The sequence below is a fragment of the Notothenia rossii genome (assembly GCF_949606895.1).
Source record: "Notothenia rossii genome assembly, chromosome: 6".
Classification (NCBI taxonomy): domain Eukaryota; kingdom Metazoa; phylum Chordata; class Actinopteri; order Perciformes; family Nototheniidae; genus Notothenia; species Notothenia rossii.
In genome coordinates this window covers 76028641-76056083 of record NC_136909.1, presented here as the reverse complement: position 1 = coordinate 76056083, position 27443 = coordinate 76028641, and the positions used below count along the sequence as shown (strand labels likewise).

The following is a 27443-nucleotide window of genomic DNA, read 5'->3' as shown; positions in this document are numbered from 1 at the left end:
GATTTGTGGCGGGATGACTAACAAGGTCTATTTTTTTCCACTACCAAATGTTCAGCTTCACATTGCTTTGATGGTCTGGCACTTTATTACCGCGTTCATGTGTATGTATATGTGTGTGTAAGGAAACAGTCTATGAGCATCTCTGTCTCAAGCATTTAGCCGTGTGGAGAGAGTGGAGAGACAGATGGATTGGGCATAGGGAGGAGATAGTATCAGCTTACCAAGGGCCTCCCTCAGCCTCAGCCTCAGGGAACACGGCAGGCATCCTCTCAACTAGCAGAGGGGATAGTGAGTGAGTCACCAAGCCCAGGTGATTATCACTGCCTTTCACTCTGCCTAGCATACAACAGCTAATGCTGTCACAGCCCACAAAACCTGCTCATTGTGTGTGTGTGTCCCAGCAAAGCCAGTATTTGTGCAGATTCCAGGTTGTTAGTATCTAAACCATCTGTGTGCATGTCAATGATTCTTTATGTCTGCGTTTGTGCAATGCACCAAACCTAAACAGAGCATCTTAGGAGGTAAGATGAGGATAAATGCAAGACACTAAGAAGGAGATGGAAACAGTTGGAGAAAGATGGGGATAAAAACAATCGACAGGAAGTCGCCATCTCACAACATGCAATAGCCCTGTGATCAGCCAAACATTTAAAGAAAAGCTCAGCCCCAAAACAGCCGCAGCTTGCAGGCATTATAGTCTCAACAGGACAAAGCAGCAGATGTATTACATCGTCTGGCTGACAGCTCAATGAGCCTTGCATGAAAACTGTCTTATTGTCTTCCAGGATGTTTAGAGACTTCTGCATGGGAAGCTATACTTGAGCGAGAGATGAGCCGTAGCGTAGTTGGAGTGAGAACATTTTAATATCATTTCATGTTTATGGCCTGAAAAGAACACTGTTGTTTCTTTCAGTTTAATAACTTGAATTATTTGTATTCATTTGAACTATTATAATAGCCAGTGACTTTTTTTAAAACACTTAGCAAACTGTTCTATAATTCATTCAATAAAACATGCACAGCCTCTCCTTTAGGCTCTAACATTCGCCCTCATCCCCAGCCTGCTATCACACTGTTTTACACCTCTTTGGAGAATCTCTACAGTGATTTTCAGAGGCTCGTCTCTAAAAGCAGACTAATGAATATTTAATAGTTACTGGCAGTGTTTTTATGGCTGTCTGACCATAAATTGCACCATCTTCTTATGAGGATATGTTGGATATTTTAACATTTGCTTTCTGTTTTGCAGTTCGTTCAAGCACCTGATTGGAGGTTTTGAGGACGTGTCCAAACAAGGCCACGAGGATGCCGATGCCAAAGCAAAGTAAGACGATTATAATTCAGTGGTATGCATACATAATCACAATAACCATTATGCAAATATATCATTTTACTTTGAGCTTGTTTTGTTTTAAATAGACCATATTGTGATGAACCCCCAGCTGCAACATTTTAAAAAGGAGTTTGCTCTCGGCCAAGTGTTAATGCAGTATGCCTTTAGGTTTGTTATATAACAAGACAATACCCCTGAGGCAGGCCAGAAAGCAGAGGCTATGACCTCCGCCTCTATTTGTGGAGAAATTAATATGTACTCTATGTATCGTCGCTATGGAAACAAGAGGATAGTTCTATAGAAGGCACCTTGGCAATGAGGTGGTTATCTTTGTAGCTACACATCGGCATAATCGGATACCTCGCTCGCTTGGTGCTATGTTTCGATTCAAGGTGAGTTGAAACAAGAACGCAGTAATAAAGATGGCAGAGAGAGAGAGAGAGCAGAAAGAGCTTATCGGGGGACAAAGCAGACGAGGCTTCTGACCAACGCTTTGATTTCTAGCTGACTGCTGAGTGTTGGTCGTCTTTTGCAAGTCCGAAGAATTTAGTCAGCAAAGTGCAGAATACAACACCAGTTACTGTTGGACAGAGGCACTGAGGAAACAGAGATGACAATGAGAGGAGGGGGATGCATGGCTTGCCTCTGGCGTTCGGCTCTGGATAGCTCCCCCTCATGGCTCACGATCACTGATTATTGCCAGCAAATGTGTTTGATAGAAATAAAACTTGGTGTGTATTCTCTATCCCATTGTTCCTATCCCTGTGTCTCCGTAGGGAAGATAGTTTAAAGATTGATTTTATTGCAAATGAGCAACCAATCCTAGCCCTCATTTGTAACCCAATAATCAACCCTTTTCTCTAAAGATTAAGCCACTGCCTCCCTCTGGTCCCGGAGATCTGTCACATCAAAGTGTTTTCCACCGTGATTAAGGTAGCTCTCCCTGCCGCGTGCTGAGTGTGTGTCGTCTCTCGCTGACGCTCCCCAGCTGAGCACATTTGTTTCTTGGCGAGGAAAGCCTGAGTCAGGATCTCACGGTGACGGAAACTATCTCTAATTGGTCACAGCGGATAAGCACCAGGCAGTAGTACTATAACTACACAGCAAACTACAGCTGCTCTCTGTGAGGTTCACAGGTCCTTTCTTCAAACACTAGCTCCCCACATTGTTTCTGATCAAGCTGCTGCTTCTCTCTGCATGAGAAGCTTCACGCTACACAAAGTAGAGCCAATTAATCCCTTTTGTGGTAATGATCCTTTTATTTCTGTATGCATAACATATAGATTTGAGTTTTTTGTTTAGAGGAAAGCGATGTGAGAGATTAAAACAAGAATATTATGTTTTCAACCCATATCTTGCAGAGGTTGTTTTTTTTAAAGCTATTATTAAACCAATCAGGGACCTTGTTGCACATCGTTAATGTTTTCCCTCTCCCTTAATGCCCTGTTATCTGTCCTAAAAAGGCATAACATCACATAAAAACTTCTGTTTTTTGGTGCTCAAATAAAACAAACAATACAAGCAGAACTACCCTCTAGGCTTTCATTTTCGTGATGAACTGTTTTCCTTTCAAATTGTGCATAAAAGTCTCATGAAACCAGCAGATGTCCTGTTTTGAGTATAACATTCTCTCAACGTACTGCTTATTACAACCCATCCAGCATGATGGAGATTAATGGGACAATATGAGCCAAGTATGACTCAGCATGTCCCATGTCTGTTGAGCAGGTGTAGGAGTTCAATATGTGAGAATCACTGGTAAATAAAAGTGACATTTAATGAGTCAGCTTTAAGGTCAGAGATGTTTCTTCCATCTCCTCTCCCTTGAGTCAGGCTAGACCAGAGGAAATGAGCACACACCCTCATATACACACAACTGAAAACACACACACACACACACACACACACACACACACACACACACACACACACACACACACACACACACACACACACACACACACACACACACACACACACACACACACACACACACACACACACACACACACACACACACACACACACACACACACAGATTGCATCATTTTGTATGATCTCATCGGTTCACTGATACAGATTATCACCCACTGGGGTGCTACTTGACCGGCATAGGAACATTTTGTATTGCAGTGCTAGTATCACTCATGTAACATTGTCTAGTGACATGTCATTTTAACTTCACTAAACCTATGTACCTAACCAACTTCACAGTGTTTGATGCAGTTGAGCAGTGTGTTTTTTTTATTCAAGTTCAACATTAAGAAATACATTTAAAGTGGATGTTTGGTCTGTGCCTGAATGTCATATTCCATCAAACATTTCAGCCACGGGCATACAAACATGTTGCTCTCTGCCTATTTAAAAGAAATGTATGAGTATTTCTGTTGCTGCTTTTGTAAATATCTTCCCTATTCATTGACTCTCCGAGAAGTGTCCTTGGAAATAGAGCAGCAGAACGTGTTTATCCTGTAAAGACTTTTCATTTCAATTAATTGCACTGCTATCTTCACCAGCTGGTTTCAAGATTACCTTATTGTATTAACTTCAAAAAAGGAATCTTGCACAGAATAGACTGTATTGTTCCCCCATTGTCTACTTTAAAATCTAGCTCTTTTATGCTTCAAAGGAGTTATTGTTCACCAGCTTCAAGTATTTGCTCCTTACCTTTATACTTGAAATGGATAAAGGATGCCATCTGCTGGCTGAATGACACTATTACCTTTAAACCTTTTTAAAGACCTTAATATCCATTTATATCTGAATTTACGAGACTTCCCTTCTTATGTGTACCCATAAAACCATGCATGCATATGTGTTGGCACTCATTAATAATCCTGTCCCACACACAGAACTCAATGTACTCTCGCTTACCTCTCTCCATCCTTTAGTTAAGCAGAGTGCATTTTGGGATTTGGAGTGTATTCTGGGATGGCATCCAGACGAGAGGATGGGAGAAAAGATAAAAGGATCACCTGTAAATCTTACATTCAAATGGTAGTGCCTGTTTGTACACAAATAAACGGGCACTGCCCTAGTAACCTAATGTGTTTCTGTGAAACATGGTGCCTTAGTAACCTGCCAACACATGCCCCTACTGTGCCCACTGGTATGTAGCTTAGGGAGAAAGGTTTTATTGTTCTGGCTGATGTATCTGGTGGATTTGCAGGAGTACAATCCTCTTTCCACATCTCAAATGCCTCAAAGGCTGAGATGGATGTCTCATTTGCCACTTTTATTTATCAAATTGGAACCCAGAACTGTATTCATAAAATGAGTCATTGTTTAACTCTTAGATAAATAAATGTAATCCCTGCTGCGCCATGAAGGAAGACTGCTGAGTTATCTAAACAAGTCTTCCTTCTAGGGGAATGTTTTGATAAATGTCTTTCACTGGCATACTTCTGTGACGTTGAAGGCAATGGTCTGTTGTTCTGAGTGACCCAGAAAAAGGCTGTCCAGGCTCCGATCTGTCCTAAACCCACTGTTCCAGACACCGAGTTGATGAAACTCTGTCTGGATCAAACAATAAACAGGAGAACATACCGTACATCTGGGGCAAAGAAATAGACACGGGGAAGCTATCTTTACTGCCAGCATGTGCAAGTCTGCAGTGGCATGCTGGGGATGTTTGGTGGCAGAGTCAGGCAGCAGTAGAGAGCTTGGGTGACAGATCTTTAGTCCTAACATTTATGGTGCCTTTTTCCCTAACGTTTACTGGACCCTTAACACATTTCGACACTATGATTATTTCTTTACTAGGTCTTTTTTGGCTTGACCAGCTGACAGATTGTATACTCCACTACATCATGCCTTATTCACAAAACATTAACATTCATTTAGAATATATCAGGGTGGGAAAACCATGCTTAACATCTTTATTTTGAAGAACAGTCTTTTGTAGATTCCGAAACCTTGTTAGTACTTTACTAGAGGACTGAACTCCAACACATCCTGTTCACATTTATACACTCCACATCCTCAATAACATCCTCGAAAGATTAATAAGCATTTAATCCTCTAAGATTTGCAAACAAATGATCTAAAGTAGTGACGGATATTTTGTCTCAGGTTGTTGGAAGTGGATAATCTCTCCTTTCATCCTGCACCTCATCACTAATCCTGTTCCGATTCTGTCTTTTTTCCACCCTTTTTTCCTGGCACCACAGGTATGAAGCAGAGAATGCGTTCTTCTTCAACCTCAACTTAGCTGACTTTAACATCATCGACACTCTGGGAGTTGGTGGCTTTGGTCGTGTTGAGCTGGTATGGGGGCCCTGCACTGTGACAGTTCCAACTTTACAATACTCTATGTGGGCTCATGTGGAAGCTGACTTTTTGTATTTGAATTTCTTTCTTTCTTTTTCTCACTGCAGGTTCAGCTCAAGAGTGATGAGAACAAAACCTTTGCCATGAAGATCCTGAAGAAGCGACACATTGTCGACACAAGACAGCAGGAGCACATTCGCTCAGAGAAACTCATCATGCAGGAGGCGCACTCTGACTTCATTGTTAGGTACACCTGTGAACTGCTTCATTCAAAAGGCGGTATAAATAATCTACAATGTTCCATACATTTCTCAAGGATTGTTACTTTATTCATTTAGAACCAAAAGGACTGTGGATTCTTTGTCAAGCTTATAAAGGTTTCGTCACACATTGTGCATTTCAACATAAATGCAGAATGAATGTATGTATGTGTGTGTGTTTGTGTGTCTACCTGTGATGTTCCTGAAACTCTGTTGATCTATAAAAGGAGTTCTTCCTGCTGTTTTGTCTGTGTATGCTGGAAGACGCGCCATCTCTTGTGACCCTGAAAGAAAAAAAGAAGGCACATCAGTGCTATGTTTATGCTACACTATAAAGTATATCTTTAAATAACGGTATTCACAGGGAGTCCTTGAACTCCAGGGGGCCCCAGTTACCTCAGGGGTGCTGAATAACTGTTGCACAATTTTATAGATTCAGTTTTAGTTTTCATAAGGTTAAGGGTCTGTAAATAGACATTGCACTAACACAAATATAACATATTATTATCAAAGATACATCAGATTGTTTCACAGGCTAACAGGTCAGCTAGTTAGCTAACCTATGCTCAATCCCTGTGGGGCTACTCTCCATAACGGTGGACTAGTTAGCTATATTAGGTACTATTATATTAATAGCTTAGTACCAAATGCACCATAACAAGGTATGCTTTTTCACAAGATTCTATGTAGCTTTATACATTATGGTAGGCCCAGTTTCATATGCAACTAAATGTTAAGCACATTTAGTAGGGTGTCCATGCTCCGTCTATATTTTAACTAAGTAGTCCGTAGCCTAATAAGCATAACATAATCATGGACTATTGGTGGAAATACAGTTGCTCTTTCTGACCACATACTCTGTTTAAAAGATGGTGAATAGAGGCATTTTGATGTAACATTGCTTCTTACACAACTAGTGGTGGTATATGCGTTATTTCAATATTAACAGCGTGCATACAGATAAATGTTTTTATTGAAATGTGCTTTGGATATATTGATATCGTTGACAAACATTTTGTAAGAGTATGTATCAGCTCTTCTTCAACTGTGAAATATTAATTAATTACACAACTAGATATTTACCACATTGCATTTAAAAGCTGTTATAGTGAGACTCTACCTTTTTATTTTCTAATTTTCAGACTCTATAGGACGTTCAAGGACAGCAAGTACCTCTACATGTTGATGGAGGCTTGTTTAGGGGGAGAGCTGTGGACAATACTTAGAGACCGGTAAGCTCATTTGTTTTAGCCAAGTTATATTTCTGTTACTGCTAGGATAACGAAAGGTGCAGTAATAGTCCTAAAACCTAAAGTATCTGTTGCTGTGCTGTGTTTCCAGGGGTTCATTTGAGGACTCAACCACCAGGTTTTACACAGGGTGTGTGGTGGAGGCCTTCGCTTACCTACATTCCAAAGGAATAATCTACAGAGACCTCAAACCAGAGAACCTTATTTTGGACCACAGGGGATATGCCAAACTGGTAAGAGATCAATAAGGGATTACCGAAGAACTGCGAATAATTTTTTCTGTCTTTTGTTGAAGGGAGAAATCTAACCTTTATGACACTACACAGGAGTATCAAATTAATCTCGAACTCGAGTCTTCCATTACACTTCAACAGTTGACTTTTGTTCCGAGTAAATAATAGTATAATTAAAGTATAATTGAGTTTAAGCTGGCATTTGTTTGGGGCACTGCCATTACCTTTCCCCGGCTGGAGAAACCAGCTTGTTGCTTTGGCAGAGCAGCAACCAGCTTCTCCATGACCTTTATCCACCATGCCAATACATTAATATGCACATGATCTCATTCAAATAAGGATCAAATTGTTTTGTTTTGAAATGAAATACCTTTTCAACTTCATCTTACTGACAAAAAAAACGTTTTCTTTGTCACAGGTCGACTTTGGCTTTGCCAAGAAGATCGGGTTTGGGAAGAAGACCTGGACCTTCTGTGGGACACCAGAGTATGTAGCACCAGAGATCATTCTCAACAAAGGCCACGACATCTCAGCCGACTACTGGTCGCTAGGCATCCTCATGTTTGAGCTCCTAACTGGCAGGTACACTCAAGTCTATAAACCTTAGGTGTGCTTTGAGATGGCATATGGTATCATTCACAAAAAAAACAATAAATACTATTTTGTATTGCATTTCTCACTCGAGACTAATATCTTGACCTGTGTTTATCTAGCCCTCCATTCTCTGGCCCTGACCCTATGAAAACGTACAACATCATCCTGAGAGGCATCGACATGATCGAATTTCCAAAAAAAATTACCAAAAACGCTGGCAACTTAATTAAAAAGCTATGCAGGTGAGTGTTTGTGCTTCTGGCGATAGTTTAGACTGAGTAATTGATTTAAGTGGCTTATTTTCATTATGAGTCATCTTTTTTTTTCTACAGGGATAATCCCTCTGAACGACTGGGAAACTTGAAAAATGGTGTCAAAGACATCCAGAAGCACAAGTAAGCATGTGTATACAAGAAAATCAAATCCTTTTAGTTGTACATTTCTCTGAGCAGATTAATTTGATAGTTAAACATAATTATGAAATAATAAAGAAGACATGCTGTTCTTTCTTCAGATGGTTTGAAGGCTTTAACTGGGAGGGCTTGAAGAAGGGGACATTGACGCCTCCTATTATCCCCAACGTAAGTGCACACTTGCGATGCTTGTTAATATTTTCTAGTTGCTCTTTTGTAGTCACTTTCAAACTCTAAATACGTTTTTCATCGGCTTGTTAAGCCTTTCGGTTAACCTTTTTTTCTGTCTTTACACCAGCTCACATCAGCAGTTGACACAAGTAACTTCGACAACTTCCCAGAGGACAACGAGGACCCGCCTCCTGATGACAACTCTGGCTGGGATGTTGATTTTTGAAATCCGCTTCTCAACTTAAAACCAAAAGAAACTCTTCTTTTGTTGGCTTGGAGGCCATCTTGAGGATACGGATGTGTTGTAAAAAAAACTGCTATAAAAAGAGAGGATTTGGAGAAGAAGATAGACAGATGGATGGAAAACCCTCTGGGTCACCAATATGCCTTTATTTCACTGTGGCTCTGGATCAAGCATTTATATTGGGACTGCTGTAGCACTTCTTCAGTGTTGTCTTACACTCTGCTCTGAAGGCAAAGGAAAAGAAAGTGCAGGGATACACATACACACACGACACAACAGAGGCTGATAATGGAGCCAGGTTTTCTCATGTAACAGGGAATTATGTTCAATGGGTGGATGATTGTTCCATAGTTTGTCTAAGTTTTGGTTCTAGGGTCAATAACAGTGAAAAATGTGGACTGCGCAAAAAAACTGAAAACGCTGATGATGATTTTTTTGTGTTGGTATCTTCGCAATATTTGGTGAAATGTTTGAAGGACATTGGATGTGTTTAGGATGTTACTTCTGGACATGCAGCTGCTTTCTGCAGACTCCGATAATTTCCAGAGATCTACACACTACAGTTTGCAAGTAAAACTGTATCAAGTGCCCAAGACTAACCTGAATGTCACATTTCCCTCTTATTTGAAATCCATAAGGCATGCACGGTACATAGTATTTGAATAAAAAAAATACACTTCGCCACAACAAAATCAAATACTTAGTACACTTTATATAAGATACCTTGAAAAGCACAAACAATGTGCCTTGAGTGGAAAGAGACGTGAATCTTAAAAGTGCCCTCCTTAAAATGTAATGAATCACACACCGACAAACACGAAATGTCAGCTAGTATTTCCATGAAGCAATGTGTCATTATGCACTTAAGACCATTAACTGGGAAAATTAGAAGTTACAGCTCATTTTAAGCTTCGGTAGATGGTGCCACACCTATTTTCTTTAATACGCTTTTAATTTACACGTATAAATGCGTCTCTGCCTACATACTTCTTAAGTTTGTTCTGAAATCACCCAAATGCCTCGTCATCTTTTCGCCTCTGTATAGTTCTGACACAACTGTGAACATGGTTTCAATGTCTTTGGTGCTGTTATTGATACATTATAATAAGAGATGGTGAGGTGACAGTACTGGTTATTGTTTTTGTAAAGTGATTCTTTTGTGCCTGTTTTCTTTGTAACGTATACTTGACTTTGTTCTTTAGACAAATTGGAGATTTGTGTGCAATTGTAAACTCGATTGAGGCTTTATTTGACCTCACTTGACACCATGTTACATTGTGCTAAGTGGTATTCCCGAGTGCTTTTTTACAAACAGGTTAAGTTAAAGCTTAAATTAATCATCCTTGTCTTTGGAGGCATTAACCACATTCACATTATCTTAAGACTATCTTGACTTAACATCATCTAATAGATATTTTAAAAGCGAACAAATTAAAAGGAGATTATATTCTGTGAAACTCACAACTTCGACCATTGGCGCCATGATCTCTCACCCTGCTCATCATCCCTCATGTCCAAAGATCAGAAAAAATGTAAGTGCCTTAAATCAATGGCATACAAATTTAACATCACAAGTCCTTTTCGATGCTGCATGAAAACATTTACACCTCAAAAACGTCTGTTTCCTCTTAGATGGCTGCTTCTCATCCTTTTTCATATCTAATAAATACATTAATCACCATGAAAAGAGAATTTTTAGTCATTTGATGGCTGACATGAAATTAATTTCCTGCTTACCCCTTGTGGTATACCTCACAGGAACATTCATTAAAAGTGAGATGATAATAATCTATCATACCTGATATGTCTGCAATGAAATGCTTTTCTCTACATGTCTAAAATGGTCTTAAGTAAACCACAGCTGGCCTGAGATAAAGTGAAGTATAAATCCTGGATCAGAGAGACATCCATCACCTGTTTCAGTCATGAAATGTGAGCATGCAGCAATGGCGTGAATGATTTGCAGTTTTGAACATTTCACAGCTTGGTAAACAGTATTACTCTTTACCACTGTTGACAATCTTTGACGGTATGATAGCATTGATCATAATGTATCAACATTGTTAAAATGATCACTGTTTCTCTCATATTTCATGAAGCCAAACAGACCCACACATTTAACTTTCATAAATCATTGAATGAAGACATCTTAGATCTGTGGGCATACCATGAGTATTTTCTGTTGCTGTATTAAGGGCGGGTCATGTTTATCACAAAGCCTTATGTATGCCATCACTTCACAAACCACTGGTTTTGAGTCTTATATTGACCGCCTTCTGCAATGTTACCTGATATTTGCCTTGTGTTATGTTGTTTATCTGCTGTAAATGAGTTTTGCAGAGTGCCACCTGTAAGATTTTTAAAATTATAGAGTAAAAACAATACTTTTGAGCGGTGTTTGTCTCGTAGTTATTTTGTATCCAACTCTGAATAAGTTATTAAAAACGTGTGCTGGGGAGATTTGAGTTTGATGTAATTGCCACAAGGGGGGGCTATAGGTAAGGCAGATGTAAGCTTGAGTCTGATGTGAAATAGTTAAGGTTGCCTGAGATCTAATAATCGGTCCTACAGTCAATGTCATCCACATAGCCTACTGGTAAGTGCAGATGATTCAGCTTCTCTGGTCTCAGTGTTATTCGCACAACAAATCTGTTTGGGGGACAGGGAAATGGCTTCAGTCATAACAACAGGGTGACACTTCGAAGAGATCAAAGGGGATCAAAGTGCATCAAAGGAGCTCACCTTACCAGCACTGACATTTAGTAAAGTGGAGATAAAAGCACTACTTCAAAAGACATACAGCAATTCAAACGCGCAAAGTGCTACAGTGTGTTTGTCAGGTGTGTATGGCGCATCTCTTCCTCGCAGACACACACGCATATGCACGCACACGGCACACACACATCCTCACACTCAAACATAAGCTACGTGACCAGCAGATGACGTCCAAGTGCCAAGATAGCTTCATAAACCAAAGGGGTCGTTTCCAATACGCACTTCAGCACCTGTGTTTTTTCAGCACATCCTAAACCAGACAAATTGAGCCCCCTAAGATACTTAAGAAAAACACTATTTCACAACATGGGACTTAATTCACAAAACAATATTTCAAATAGACTAAGTCAACTAACTGGTAAAACGGTGATATTATATGGGGCTTGTTTTGTAGACAGAAGTCAATCAAACACGTTTTTTTCTAACCTTAAATGGGTTATTTCTTACAGTGGAGGAGCCCAAAGGGTCACCGAACAGGACAGATCAGAGTTGCCTTTAATCTCAAAGTGCCAGTCAACCCTGAAAGGCCTCGCCACGGAAGTCCATTAATTCGGTAAACTTTTCACACCCCTTAATGGTCTGCAAATCCCACACATTGATGTCCGCGACTGGTGTAATCAAGCACACTTTGGAGGATAATTGCCCCCTTTGCAATCAGAAGGATCAAATGAAGTAGTTAATCGACGCAAGTGACTTCAATCACTGTCTTCACACAGCCAAAGGGCAGTTAGGCTACTTGAATGTCAAAGAAACGGGAAAAACCAAACAGCATTTATAAAGAACGGTGACAGAGTTTATGAAGAAAAATAACACAAAATCCCACATTTTGAAGAACACTGTAGCAGATACATGTATTATTTTGGATTAATTATGCCAATAACTGCCTGAAAAACATTACAAGTCGATTATGATTTAATGGGGAAATGTTACAATCAACATTTAAAAAAAAATGAATAGCCTACTGATATAAAACATGACTACTTTCGTCTTATGATGAGTTTCATTTGAAAGCGAGTGAAATAGATTATTTATAGCCTACTTATCCTATTTAAATATGTAATATAATCTGTGAGACCACGTTTATTCTCCACAAATGCTTTAAATATGTTGAAAAAGCAGAATACGGAGAAAAAATGGTACACCTTAAAAAAGTATACTAAACAATAAAAAGGAACATATATCATTTATTCACTCTTGTTTTTTCATTAATTAAAAATGTGATTTCAATGTAGATTAAGAAAGTCCATCTCTCTGGAAATACTTTATTTCCAGGACTCGTTACTTGGTGATGGGCATTCAGTGTGGGGGGAGAATGGATGGCCATTTCCGTACAGTGGGTCTCTCTTTGAAATTCCACCCCTCCGCCTTTGTTGTGCACAGCGAGGGGCGGGAAGACAAACAGGTCCACATGTATAAAGAGATCAACCGAGGACTGTGAGTCAGTAGGCTTCGACAGCATCCTGTGAAACTCTCTGGAAACTTTGGGATTCAGGATTTGAGTTCGCTTTTGGACTTTGCCACTTTTTTAATTTATTAAAAATAAATTGGGTTTTTTTTCCCCGTGTGTTTACAACACAGCAGATTAAAAGCGAGAATCATGCAGATACCGGCACACCGCTTATTGGCTCTGTATCTCACGCTGTTTGGATACCTTGGGGACGTCTACACGGGAACAGTCCTTGTAAACTCCAATGCTATCAAGAACCTGCCCGGTGCCTCGGGGGGTAAAGGCTCCGACACTGTCAGCCCGAGTCCGCGCACCTCTCCCTCCGGAAGCTTTGGACACAAATTACCCGTGGACACCTTGCAGGTAATTACATTTCCCGTGCGTAAAAGGCATTCTCTGCGCTAAGGCAAAAGTATTGTTATGTACGTTTCATATGTGATATATCATTCCTAAATGACACCCTTTACTTGTTTTTATCACTATAGCAGTCAGCTGTTTGCACGGGTGATGAAGACTGTGGAGGTGATGAATTCTGTAACGACGCTCGAGGCGCCTGTCTGCCCTGCCGTAAGAGCCGGAAGCGTTGCGCACGGGACTCCATGTGTTGCGCAGGAAACCGCTGCAGCAATGGTGAGCAGAGGCATCCTACCTGAAACAAATGCTTTTATTTACGATTTACTCAGTTGTTAATGATAATCTGATCACTGTGAATACTTTTCTTGTAGTCATATGCAATTATGTGTTTGCATGTTTTGCTGATATCCTTGTATCCAAATCTGTATAGTGTCAAATACAAACCCTAAATGCGTTTCCTTCTTTTGACAATTATAGGTGTTTGCCAGGCAAATGACATAGATGGTGCAGATGCATCCATCGTCACAGGCTGGCACAAACACAACAACACCATGGAGCATCATACTAAAAAGCCTTCCACTGCCCACAACAATCAGCCTATTTCTACAAAAGGTGAGTTAAGATTATTCAAACTTGATCAGGTTTCATTTAGTAATACCACAAGCAGTTTCAGTAAAGTGTCTTTCATGCAACATATTTTAACCTCTCTCTTTTGATCATCTTTTTCCAGGCCAGGAAGGGGATAATTGTCTGAGATCTGCAGACTGCTCTGAGGGTCTGTGCTGTGCCAGACACTTCTGGTCTCGTATCTGTAAGCCTGTGCTGACGGAGGGCCAGGTGTGTACACGCCACCGCAGGAAAGGCACCCATGGTTTGGAGCTGTTCCAGCGCTGCGACTGCGGAGACGGTCTATCCTGCCGACCAGAGAAAGGAGAGCGAGACCTCAGTGTCAGCAGGACAGCCCGGAACCTACACACCTGTCAGAGACGCTGACACTAAAGCCTGAACACACAGTGACAAAGAAACACACACACATCCTGCAAACCAACAAATCAGTCATATACACTGACATACACTTTTCAGCTTTCATTCCACCAGAGATGCTGACACAAAAACACGTAGACACCCAACACCTAAGACATTCTTTCCTGCCAAAGTTGCTGACACAAACAGCACCCGGAAGGATGGACATGATTCCTGGTAAAGTGATACACCCAGAGGGATGCAACAGTGCAAGACAGACTGATCCAGTTCCCCATTAATAGTCGGAAGTTAGGAAGTGATATTTCAGAAGTCTTGGGGAGATCGATTCATGTCGTCGGTAATGGCAGAGCTGTTTTGTTTCTCTTTTTATGGAACTTCAAGCCTCAGTTATTGCAGTAAATTACTGCATTGTAAATATTATCAAGGCACTTAATTGAGCTATTGAATTCTGTCAACACCAGTATTATAAAGACATGGTGCTGCATGCATTGTAAATCTGTTATATATATTGTTTTATAAGAAAATGTTCTATAGAAAATGTGAATATATTTGTTTTATTAAACAACATTCAATAACCTTACTCTTTTGTTCTGGAAATCTTTTTGTGTTTTTAGTTTCTCTGATCTACTGTGTAACAAAAATAAATGTCTTATGGGAAATTGTTTCAGAGAGGTTTCACTAAAATTGTTTCAAACATATATTTTACCGCAGATGTTAGGGTTCAAACCATTTAGTCCAAATATTCACTTAAGGGTTGTTACCAGTGGGTAACATTTCTTCTAGAATAACAATTTTCCCCTTTTGGAAAGCAAGAGTTATTTGAACAATCACTTGGTGGTTTAAAACTCATAGCCCAGTATTCACAAAGCACGAGTTGAGGTTGAGTGGATGGTTACAATGTTTGGCCCATATTTGTTTCTCCAACCCATTACACACAATTGCTGGGATATATGCAAACACACTCGCAGAAAACATACTTACAACAAACAACACACTTTCCTGAGTCAGGAGCCTCAACAGGCCACATCCTGCTATAGGAAGCAGATGATGGTCCATCAGAGCTATGTCATCAGACGTATGATGAAAACAGGACAGGATGCTGCCATATCAAATGATAACTGCAAAGGGGTAATAACAAAGTGTGTGTGTCCTGGCGAGTGTTTGCCACCTAACCCTTTGGTGTTGCTGGCTAGTTTCTAATTATAACATCCCTGCCTTCATGTGCAACAGAGCAGATAGCCAGCTATACAAACCTCTAATTACTTCATCTTACTCAATCTACCAAAGGATTCATGAAATGAGGTGCACCATCATTTTTGTGATGCAACAAAATAAGAAGATCTTGGTTTTCAATCTGTTCAATTGCACAGTACACCCCGTTTCCTGGCTGTTGTGCAATGGATGTGCTCTAATGTGAAGGCTATGAATCCATCCAGATACACCTTGGTGCCTGTAATTAGACGTGTTTAGATTAGAAGATGGGGAGGAAATTACTGTACTTTCTGCTTGATTCTTGTCAGATCAAAAGGAGCACACGCCACTCTTGATATCTGACCCAGCCAGTAACCTCTTCATCTGTTTACTTCCACAGACATTACATTTAAGTTGTCAAAGGAAGCAAGGTGAGGTTAACTTAGACTCTGATTGAGAATGGGTTCAAAAGTAACTTATGTCATTTACTCAAGGGCTGCACTTAAGTATAATTCTGAGGTACTTTATCATTCTACTTCTCTACTCATCAGAGGGACACTTTGTACTCTTTACTCCACAACATCTAACTGCTGGCACCAGTTACTCAATAGGTCGTTTTTTAAGAAGCTATAATGAGCCTGTAAATACGCATGTAAATACATCTGTAATAACAACACAATGATATATAATATGAAATATAACACTGTCAAACCGACATGATAGTACTGACAGAAAAACACTAAACATCCTAAACACTAAACAAGCCCCCAATGGCTATGGTTTTCAAAAATGGATTAAAGACCACAGAGTTTTAAACTGTCCATCAATATTTGTTCTATTTATTGAGGAACTTGCTGCTGCAATTTGTATAAATGTTAACATCATAGTAATTATATCCCTAACCTTCCTTAACACTTTAGTTTTCGTATGCAGACCACTATTCCCTTATCTGTTTATATCAGTTTCAGAAATCTCAGATTGGACTATGAATTAAATCACAAATGTTACCCATATATATATTTTATAAACGTACAATTGTCTTGCAAGTGAATTCAATAATAAAAAAAGCATTTTCTTATAAAAGAAACCCATGAAACAATACAAACTACTATCAGCTATATTGAACAATGTCCCTCCACACATACGAATGGTATAAGGACTTACAGCTACAGATGTCTTGACCAGGATTTGTAGTGATCTCTTCCCACAATAAACAAAACTAACCCTAAACGATACCAATGTATTCAAAGAACACAACAATTTCCCAACAAAATCCAGATACATACTCACACTGCCCAATGAACAAACATGATGATCTACACTGCACCTGGCTCCCTATAACGAGAGGTAGTATCTTTCTTTCGTATCTTTATCTCTCAGTCGTCAACACACCCACCTAAAACCACAAACCAATACTTGTTGAACTTGAAAACAAGACAATAAGCATCGCACAATGGTTTGACCTTCTCTCAGATTATTTCAATGGAAATAAATTCACACCAGCACCAAACCGAAAAACCTGTGTCCCTTTCATATCTGCATACCTGTGAACTAATCCTCCTACACATGTACACAAAACATGTGTCGTCGTACTGTATACACTCACACCTTGAACCTTGTATTCATCTACAATCATTAGATTAATTGTTATTCAGTTTATTTACTCTTCTTCAGTTACTGTTGCATTTACCATTATGTGATGGATATATTCCTCATTGCTTCTTTACAGTCCCATATTTTTATTTCCGAAATTAATTAAATCAATATGTACCGAGAGAAAACTGATACAGAATGTCATTGTTTCCCCCGCTACATGCAAGAATCCTCTTCCTCACCTCCTTAGTTATTTTAATTATTCATTCTCTATACACATTCATTTCCCCATCCGTCTACGACTATCTTTCATCCCATTTGCAGGACTGTTCACCTGTCTATCTGTATGTGTAATTGTTTGTCTTTAGCATATGTACATAGCAAGTACTATAGAAATATGTGTTTATGCCACTTAAGGTAAAGAGGACGGATGGTAGGGAGAGGGTTGTTAATGAACATTTTTTACAAGACTTAAGTTAAATATAGAGCCATTCTGCCTGCAGTAAGGTTCTTTGATTAATACAACATTTTTATATTGTGATATTACTTTTACTTGAGTAAAGCACCCACATACTTTTTTACCACATTGAAGGATATATATATATTGACAAGGAGGCAGGCAGACATACAGAGACACACTCCATTTAAACAATTTAGTGTCCATTCTTCAGAGTAATTAAGAGTAATGGGAGCATTGTCAGCAGTACTATATATCATGCAGGCTCAGCCAAGTCATGTTTGTGGGGGTCCTGGAATCTGTGTGTGTGTGTGTGTGTGTGTGTGTGTGTGTGTGTGTGTGTGTGTGTGTGTGTGTGTGAGCCTGTCATCATTACACCAACCACAGGCTAACACAGGCCACAGGCATGTGCCCTAACTCCATGAAGACGACGGTGTGTACATGTCACACACACACACACACACACACACACACACACACACACACACACACACACACACACACACACACACACACACACACACACACACACACACACACACACACACACACACACGCGCACACAGTACTGGACTCGACAGAAACAACAGCAACAACAACTGCATCCACAACAACAGACACACACAGTCATGTCACTGCATGCCACCTCACAGTAATTACATATATACAAACACATTTACACATGTCAGCACATGTACAAACACATTCACACCCACACATGCCTTTATAGTGGCGATTCTTGGGGCGTGACAGGTTTAGAGTGTTGTCATACCACAAGAATTATTTCATTTCCACCGGCATGCATTTTATGATGTGCTTCCAAAAACTTGACAGTTGTAACTACAGCAAACATTTATTTTCACAACACACTGCATGCTCTGAGTAAGGGAAAATTCAACACTTGTGTTATGATAACGGGTTTTTTATTTGAAAACTTAAAACCAGTCATGGTCTGATCCAGGTATTCTTGGTATTCATCAGGTTTCACATAATTACATCATACACACCATACACACATTGGCATTAAATCCAAGAACTTATGTGGTTATACCGCTGCCTAAGATCTGCTATCACCCATCACGATCTAAGAAGCACAATAAAGGCTTTACTCTGCTTGAGTACCTGGAAAATCTGCCATTGTTATTCTAACAGCGCTGCCAAACACTCCTGACAGACATCCCTGAGTTAACAAACTCATGAGTGAACCATCAAAGATGAAAGGGTAAAGAAACGAGGCGGAGTACACAGAGGCAATGCATGTTATGTTGTGAGATGAAAGGGTTGGCATCCTTCTGGAATGAGCAGTCGGATCAAAACTAATCTCTTATATAAACAACATTTCACAGGGAGGTGTCAAACTTCTGGTGCTGGCAGTGATCAGTACATAGAAAAGAGGCACAATGCTTACTATTCATCTCTGTGGGATGACAATCTTCCTGATTGAGCAACCCTTTCCTTGGGAAATAATAATTAAACAAAGGACAACTCATTCAGCACAATGCGCTTAGTGTGTGACTGCAGGTGGATAACAGGTTTTCTCCACTGATTTAACTTCTGGGTGATGTCAACAGAATAGGGGAAACAAGGGTTTTCACAGAGCGAGGTGATGACGTATTGTGCTTTGATTGGGAATCATGTTACATGCCAGGAAACCCACAATGCCAAAAGTGACAATTGTTCTCACTCGCCTCCTAAGTATTTGCATATTGTATTTCACTTCTCTTTGCCCTGATTTTAGCCCTGTTTTAGGCATGAGCTATGTTTCCCAGAGTGAGATGATGACGCTGTGTGGAGAAGGACTGTTTTTGTTTTGCTCTTCTAATCATGTGATGCAATCATAGTATGTATACAGTTTAACAAGAATTGTTTTCATTTGGGCGTGTGAACCAGGCTACTAGACTTAAACTGACTAGCATGCAACAGCTGGTGACGAGTGCATGCGCTAGCTACGGTTATTAACACACGTTAAATAATTTCTGATCCACCTGTACAAGTGTTGTCATGAAGACCCGTTTTGATCGGAGGTGAAGAAAAAATATGTTACCAAACTGTCCTGATGCAAACTGTTTGGTTGGATACATTTACCGTTACTCCCCCTGCAACTTTACAGATGGAAGTTGATTTTTTACCTTCAGATAGAGCCAAGCTGGCTATATCCTCCGGCTCCCAGTCTGTATGATAACATAGGCTAACCAGCTGCTATTTGTAGCAAGATCTAACGCAAACATAAGTATAATTTAGGTAGAATTCTTCATTCAAAGAGTGAGAATCATATTTCCAGAATGTGGAACTATTCATTTAACATCATCCTGATGCTTGTGATACGTTTCCACTTAATCTGAGATCTCTGTGTGTGGCTTCCCATGTGGCCACCACGAGGCCCAGCCCGTCTCTGACTGCTATCCCAGGGACAGAGAGCCGTGACACTGGGTTCGGTCACCAGGGGAGGCTCCTGAATGACTGGTTTGATCCATCCTGGTGTTCCCTCCATCTGCAGCTGACACCTCCTCTGTGGTCTCAGCTACTCTGACTTCAGCTGTAAATCCCATGGTTAGTAAGTGTGTTGGGCTAAAAAAGAAACAAGTGGTCGTGTTATGTTGCCTAAACTGCCTGTTACAGTAACACTGCATGCAAGCCCAAGTAAATAAATACCTGACCACAATACCCAGTGTTTTGCTATGCTCTGTTGCCCAATGGGCTGTTTATTTTTCCCTTGCTCCTGGCCTTCTCAGCAAAGCTAGCGGTGGCAGGGCACTTCTGTTCCTCCTCCACCACCTGTGTTCTTCAGGCGGATTCCTTTACTCACCTCAGTGCAACATACCCCAGTTCTTACACAGCTGCAACCAATTCTGTGCAAACAACAAATCTGCCCATTGTTTGTACACATAATAAATTAATATGCAATGTCGGCCCGCTTTACCAGTAGAGCAGGGAGCGCACAGATGTACAAGGAAGGGGACAGAGCTACAGATGGGGATAAAAATGCATACTCTTCATTATGGTTGGTCCAGAAGCTTGCTGTTGGCGGCCTAGGGCTAGGACAAGGGCCAGGGCAAACGCTGGCTCAGCTCCTGGCTGCTATGTTAAGTCTCCCTCAGCCACAACCACATTGCGCAAAGCTGCTTCACACATATAATTTACTCATTATTCACGTAGTTTTCGAAGAAGTAAAAAAACATATATTGCAAAGTGAGAGAGTTGCTGGAAAACTAACATGGACTGAGTCACTATTCAGTTGAAAATAAAAGTTATTTGCAGTTATATAACACTGAAAGATCGCAGGCTTATGGAGTCACAGTCAATTAGCACAGCTGATTGAATAGAAGTGACCGCAGAAACCTTATACTTTGAAAAATACCTTATAGTACTGAAGAGACAGTTTAATCAATGGTTGGCAAAGCCCAGTATGAGTGCATGCCATCAGTAGGCATGGCTGGGTATGCCTAATCCTGTGCTCTTCATGATGCCAGACTACTTTTTATAAGGGGCAGAAAATACAAGTCTCTCAGACCCCATTTACTCGGGAGCGTAAACGCAAACGGACCAAATTCGTTATCAAAAAAAGTCTTCCGTTCGCACAAATTCGGCTGATTTAACGTGTCCGTTCACACTAGACCACTGGAAACGCTGTAGTACATATGCCGGGCCTGTAAGTGGCGCTGTACTTCCGCATGAGACCGCTCGTAAGTGCTGGAGACGCTGTAGTACATATGCCGGGCCTGTAACGGCCCCTACACGGCGGCGTGCGTTGCCGCTTCAACGCTTCTGCCCATTCACTTTGAATGGGGTGACGTCACGATTCGCTGAACTGCATTGTGGGAGCAAAGCGTAGCTTCTCTCGCCGCGCTCGCTGCAAAAGTAGAGCAATGTTCTACTTTTGACGCCTCGATGGAGGCGTCAGCCAATCGAATCATATGCCAGTTCAAGCTCTAGCCAATCAAACCGCGTGCTTGTGTGTCTGGGGCGGGAGATTCATGTGATTGGTTGTTGGTCGAGTTTCAGCCCCCCCTGACGGCAAGCGACAACGCACGCCGCCGTGTGTGGCGCTGTACTTCTGCCACAAAATACACCAAAAGCAGCGAAGAAGACAACGAGCATGGTTGCCATGGTTGCCCTTCTGTTTATGCCCCACGGTGGATTTAGCAAAATGTAGTTCATGTAATTCTCCATGTCCACTTGTTGCTGATGGTTGTGGTAGAGGAGCTGTAGATTTAGACTAACATCTGTAGCATGGTCAGTAGCAGTAGTACTAGCAGTACTGACAGTAGATGACCATGCTACGGCAGTGAGCAGCAGAGGTGGGGCTATGGCTTCATCGTTAGAAGGAAATGATCGTATAGGGCGTACACACTGAGCCGTTTGGCCCCCCAGAGTGTTCCGTTTGCAGATCTATCCACCTTGGGACCCGTTATCGTTTGCGGGGTCCGTTTCCGCGGTTCCGTCACGGCCTTGTGTGAACGAACGGGCTATACGTGAGAGAAAAGTAGCAGATACAACCCGTTTTGTTCTTGTGTAAACACCGCCTTAGCCTTTGGTTTATTTTCATAAAACACCCTGAACAGGAGATGAGCCCATCTGTCTGAGACATGTACAAATGTCCCCGTGGTTAAACAGGAGCATCAAAAGCATTGCATGTTACCCTACCAGACAATAGCACAGTTATGGCCCCAGTGGTTCAGCCATTGTCCCATTAACAGTCATCAGGCCTTAATCAGAGTCATTTCGCCACTTGCCACCTCTTTTCATGCGCTCCCCCCCCCCCCCCAGCCCATCTCTTCTTCTTTATCACCCAAACTCTTTAATGTTCCTGCTTGTTTTTCGTCCTTTCAAAACACTGGCTGATGCACAATCTCATTTGTATAGACTTTGCAAAGGTGGAGACTTTGGTAATAGAATGAAAAGGAGGAGGTCGGGGCTTTGATCTCTCTGGGGGGCAAATGGATTGGATTGTCTTGCCCCTGCTGGTGGGGCTAAGCTGGGGACAGTGTGAGACGCAGGGGGTCATATCAAAGGTAGTTATCTTCAGAGGGTCTTCTCAACGGCACATTAGTACACTATCTAAATGTTGATTTGTTCACACCAACATCTGAGGAGCTCTAAATGAGCTGACAACAGGCAACACCTAGTGGATATAAACGAGCGAAGTGGTCAAGTTCACTTTTTTCTACAGACGTTTGCACAACTCATCCCTGCCAACGTTTACTGTTAAACCCGCCCGAGCGCACAAGTTACAAAGTCCTGATGTTAACTTCAAACATCAAGATGCCCACAAATTATAGCCCAACATAAGTCTGCTTTATTTCTTCATGCACTACCGGCGTCCTCCAAAGCTTAATAGTGCAGCATGCTTATTGTCAATGTTGTGGGTAAGAAAATGATTGGGAACACCCTATAGCCTCAGCAAACAGCCGTGTTGAGGTTTCTGACTGTGTGTGTGTTCCTCCGTTGTGGGTGGGAAACATCATATTACTGTCACTCTCACAGCTGACATTTTAGAGAAAGGTATAAATCATACACTCACACACACACTCCAGCATCCACTTTCAGCCAAAGCCAGAGACAAAGGTTTACATTTATTGTGTATAACATCCTTTCCCCTAATTTTATAAAGTGAGGACATTGAAAGAATCCATACACAAATACAGCTGCTGGTGCAAACCACAGACTACACGCATCGATTGGAAAAAGCCACTTAATCCGCCCTGATACCGCAAATCTTACATTAGAGAAAAGACTAGTTGCAATTTTTTTCCCAATTAAGGACCAGAGAAAGCTCTCCGGCTAGCGGGTACTTTTTCACAGTTTTTCTGGCTCTCCAAAATCGAGGTTCTTTCTGGGCCAACATCCGGGCTGAGTATGCTAAACTAGTGAGAGAATCGCTGGCAACTACAACAAAATGAACATATTTTACCGTGATGTAATTGTAATACACGTTACAAAAATGATGCCGAAGTAACAACATACTGATACCGGCTAGTAAAAACCATTAATTAATGCTTTGACAAGTCTGCAGACAGACGGCAGGCGAAAAACCCAATGCGTGTTGTCTAAATGGAGATTGGCTAAACTAACGTTGTATATGCTTCGACCGTCCACACTCACAACAACGGCCTACAGACATAAATAAACCAGCGACTGTATTCACCATGACACAGACAGTCTGTGGTTTGGACTTGTTTAACTTTTGTCTAGTTTCTGAACAGATATAAGGAGCTGTGAGCTCTGAGGGCTAACAGCTAACGGCTGATGTTGGTTTTGTGTTTCGCATTGAAGATCACGTCACAGCTCCGCTTACACTGCGTTACTATAGTTACTACCCCAATTCCTAAACTGTAATGGAAACGCAGCATAAAGTGAGCCTGGCCTACCAAGGCCTACCTATACCGTACTAAGCCGTGCGAGGCCCTGCAGTGGAAATTCGCCATTAAGGCCCAGATACACCGGCCCGAAATCGGCAGTAAATGGGAGTCGGGCCGAACATGAGCGTGGGCACGCCCTATTCGGAGTGGTGTGCGCCGCACCGTCGGGTCTTTTCTGCCGACCTGACGCCTTTTCTTTCCGATTCAACATGTTGAATCGGCGTCGGGAACACCACCGGAAGTCGGACAAAGGGATAACACTGATTGGCTGTTCAGCTAGCGAATCATTGCATGAGAAGCGTTAACGGAAGTGAGGGAGGTAAACAAATGATGTAAAATGGAAGATGGAACACACACGGACGGCTATTTCACCTCATCGGTTTATAGAGCTCCTGTTCGTTCATGTTTTCAATGGACGAGAGTGAAAATGGAAAGAAAAACGCTATTTGTTGTTTGTTTATATCACAGTCTGTTCTTCTTCTCTGTTTTCCGGTTGTTCCGGTTGTTGCCTCTTTTGAATGATGAATACACACTACTGCCGCCTGCTGGTAAGGAGAGTTATTGCCACTCGCGCATGCGCAGTTCATACGTGCTCGGCTCGGATTTGCGGTGTGTTCCAGTGCGCAAAGTCGGCAAATACGCAGGAGAGTCCGGCGACGCAACAGTCGGTGTCGGCGTCGGCGACTTCTCAAGTGACTGGCCGGTATATCTGGGCCTTTAGAGACATTAATACAAACAGCACCCCTTTGTGCCATTCTATATCATAAGAAACAGCTCCAGAGATAAACAAATATGATATAATTATGTTTCTTAAAACCAGCCCAAAACCTCCCTCCATCCATGGCGTCATTTTTTAGCTCGAGGGGAGAGTGGGGTAAGTTGAGCCATTTTTTTGTTATGCTGTCCTCTAAGGAAGGAGAAATGACACATAGTAAAAATGAAAACACACACATATAATTCAGGATGTCTCCTATCAATGGCAATGATAATAATCCATATTTGATCAAAGGCAGTGAAAATATTACTTCTTTAAAAAAAAAAGTATTGTGGCTCAACTTGCCCCAGTGTAGGGTTGATCCAGGTCAGGGGGTAAATTGAACCACTGTTCAAACCTGGGCATACCTGTTCAAACCTGGGCATACCTACAACAAATCTTAAAGGTAACTAAACAATAAATAACAAGCCAAATACAAGCTTAGTTGTTCAAATATTTTTAATATACATTTCGATTGAATTGATTGATTTTTTTTAACATGTTAAAAGGAAAAGTAATCATACAAATGTCATACAGGTGATACAATTGCATACATCTTACCAATCATCTTTAGCTTTAATGATTCACATGGTTTAATACGCTGCCAACACATCAGCATATACAATATATGTGTTTAAACCTGGATACTTTTTTTTTGACATGACAGCCGACATAGCTGACATCTAGAAAAAGTACTTTGACAAGCAAGCAAAAAACGTTTTTTTGTAAAAATGTTTACTTACCAGACCACAATGAATATCTCTCTTTCACAGGCAATGAGAAATGGGTGGAGCTTGCATAATGTCTGGTCACTTGATTACAACTATAAGGCGTTGCCTGGTTACAGGGGGTGGTTCAACTTACCCACTGGCTCAATTTACCCCCTTCTCCCCTACTGATATTTGGGTTGAAACATTGATTGAAAATGTTGTAGAGATGGTTATGTTGTGCATCAAATGTCCAACTCTGCACATTCCCGAGGGGCTTGAATAGAGCTCAGGAGCCTCAGTCTATCCCCCCGTTACTGAAATGTAAATTCCAGCCTTTTTCCACACTCAGTCATTAACCATGCTAGCTATTTTTTAGGATCCATGCCTGTCTTTGGCTGTTGGTAAATATTTGCTAGACAGAGATTGCATTTCAAATTGGTCCTCCAATGTCTCCTTTGTATAATAGTTGTTGTGAAGGCATGTATTGTCTCATTTAAACTGACCACATCGTGTATGTTGGTGATGTTGGCAATGGTTTGCTATTCTACAACTACAATTAGCATTCCTTCCAGATAAAACAATGATCACTTGAATACGGCTGAGCTAAGCTTGCAGGAAATGATCTAAAGGTCTGATAGCAACCAGTGATTACCAAGCAACTGACTCCAGTCCACCATGCATAATGTTTACATTTAACATCACCCCCCACCACCCTATTTTGTCCCATCACTAATCTTGTTTTACGTTATCTTCAAACTCCCGCTTTGCCCTGTGGCTAAAGTCCTTATCATATATTGATTATGTCTCTTAGATTAAAGGACATGCTTCTACTTCCACAAGAATGTGACCAAGCCTTTGTGTCCATATGGAAGCATTTGTCGGACAGATGGGTTATTTTCCCCTTCGTATTCACAGGGACTTGGGGTAAGTAATGAGGCTGTTGATAATTGTTGTTCACTTTGAAGTCCTATCACCAGGATACCTGTATTTGCAAGTAAATAATACCAACATGTGAAAAAGTCAGGACAGCGATATAGTATAGTGAAGCTAAAACATCTCCACATTAATCAACTGAGCAAGTTCCTAATTCCTCCAGACAATACAGGGATGTCAATTGGCTGTATAATACTCCCCCAAAACCCCCTAAAGCTTCCAAAACTTAATTCCATTTGCTGAGAAGTAGATTTTCCTGAATGTGGGTTACACACAAATGACAGACATTTTGTCTTGGGGCAATTACTAATATGCCACTGTTGTTGCCCAGGCTGCCTGTATCTGGGTTTTGGTTTAAATGTTGGGTTTACTCTCCATGGGTTGTGTGGTTTGCAGAAGCTTAATCACAAAGCCACAAGCATCTCAGCCATTTTGATAGGAGCCAAACTGGGAACGCTTCACATGTTACACTGTTTTTGCTAGTAATACATTCTGTATAGCTGCATTTTCTGCACAGTCAGCAAGGCAACTAAATTGAAGTAGTTCAGGTTGACAAATTGAAAATGTGCCTATAAAATGGAGGCATTTATGGACTATAAAACGTCACAGATTGTAAAAAATAATGTGCAACAGCCAAGGTTTACTTGAGCAGAAATGGAAATAATTGTTTTTTTAAAAGCTCAATGATTTTGAATACATTTGAAGTAAAAATGTTAAAACATATTATTATCAGGATCTTAAAAAGGTTGATGATGTACTGTGTAGTTCCTTCTTGTTGAGTCAACAACTTGGGCATCTGGACACAGTTTCCAGGTCAGCTTCAGGTTTAGAATAGAATATCATTAAGCACCCAAAGCTTTAAGGAGAGTTAAGTGCTGAAAGATCCTTGATTGGACAACAAGAACCACAAGCTTTTGTAAGATAACACAAATCACCGGCCTGTGAAAAAAGCGTCAAAGTGTACCAATCACAAACTATTTTTCCCAGCATACAGGTGTGTTTACAATCTCTTCCAAGTAACTTTGTGTAGAAAAACAACAGCGTTAAAAAGTGATTGCAAAAACGGTTACAGGCAACAAGGCAATTAACGCCTGTGTACCACGTTGAGTGCATAAGCTC

At 40.9% G+C, this 27443-nt stretch overlaps 2 protein-coding genes across 3 annotated transcripts in view; both read left to right on the top strand.

The window, feature by feature from the left end:
* Positions 1-11158, top strand: part of LOC307044466 (cGMP-dependent protein kinase 1) — an 83422-nt gene extending 72264 nt beyond the window's left edge. For both annotated transcript variants that reach the window (XM_079689734.1, XM_079689733.1), the window contains exons 9-18: positions 1250-1324; positions 5503-5599; positions 5710-5849; positions 7005-7094; positions 7204-7345; positions 7764-7927; positions 8059-8181; positions 8272-8334; positions 8454-8520; positions 8651-11158. In XM_079689734.1, the coding sequence (XP_079545860.1) occupies positions 1250-1324; positions 5503-5599; positions 5710-5849; positions 7005-7094; positions 7204-7345; positions 7764-7927; positions 8059-8181; positions 8272-8334; positions 8454-8520; positions 8651-8749 (1060 nt within the window). In that variant the 3' untranslated portion in view covers positions 8750-11158. The remainder of the gene's footprint in view (positions 1-1249; positions 1325-5502; positions 5600-5709; positions 5850-7004; positions 7095-7203; positions 7346-7763; positions 7928-8058; positions 8182-8271; positions 8335-8453; positions 8521-8650) is intronic.
* A 1841-nt stretch (positions 11159-12999) lies between these two features.
* On the top strand, positions 13000-14907 carry LOC307044478 (dickkopf-related protein 1-like). Its single transcript, XM_079689756.1, has 4 exons — positions 13000-13352; positions 13475-13619; positions 13821-13955; positions 14074-14907. Exons 1-4 carry the CDS (start codon positions 13140-13142, stop codon positions 14334-14336), a joined length of 756 nt encoding a protein of 251 aa, XP_079545882.1. The 5' UTR covers positions 13000-13139; the 3' UTR covers positions 14337-14907.
* Positions 14908-27443: the final 12536 nt, after the last annotated feature.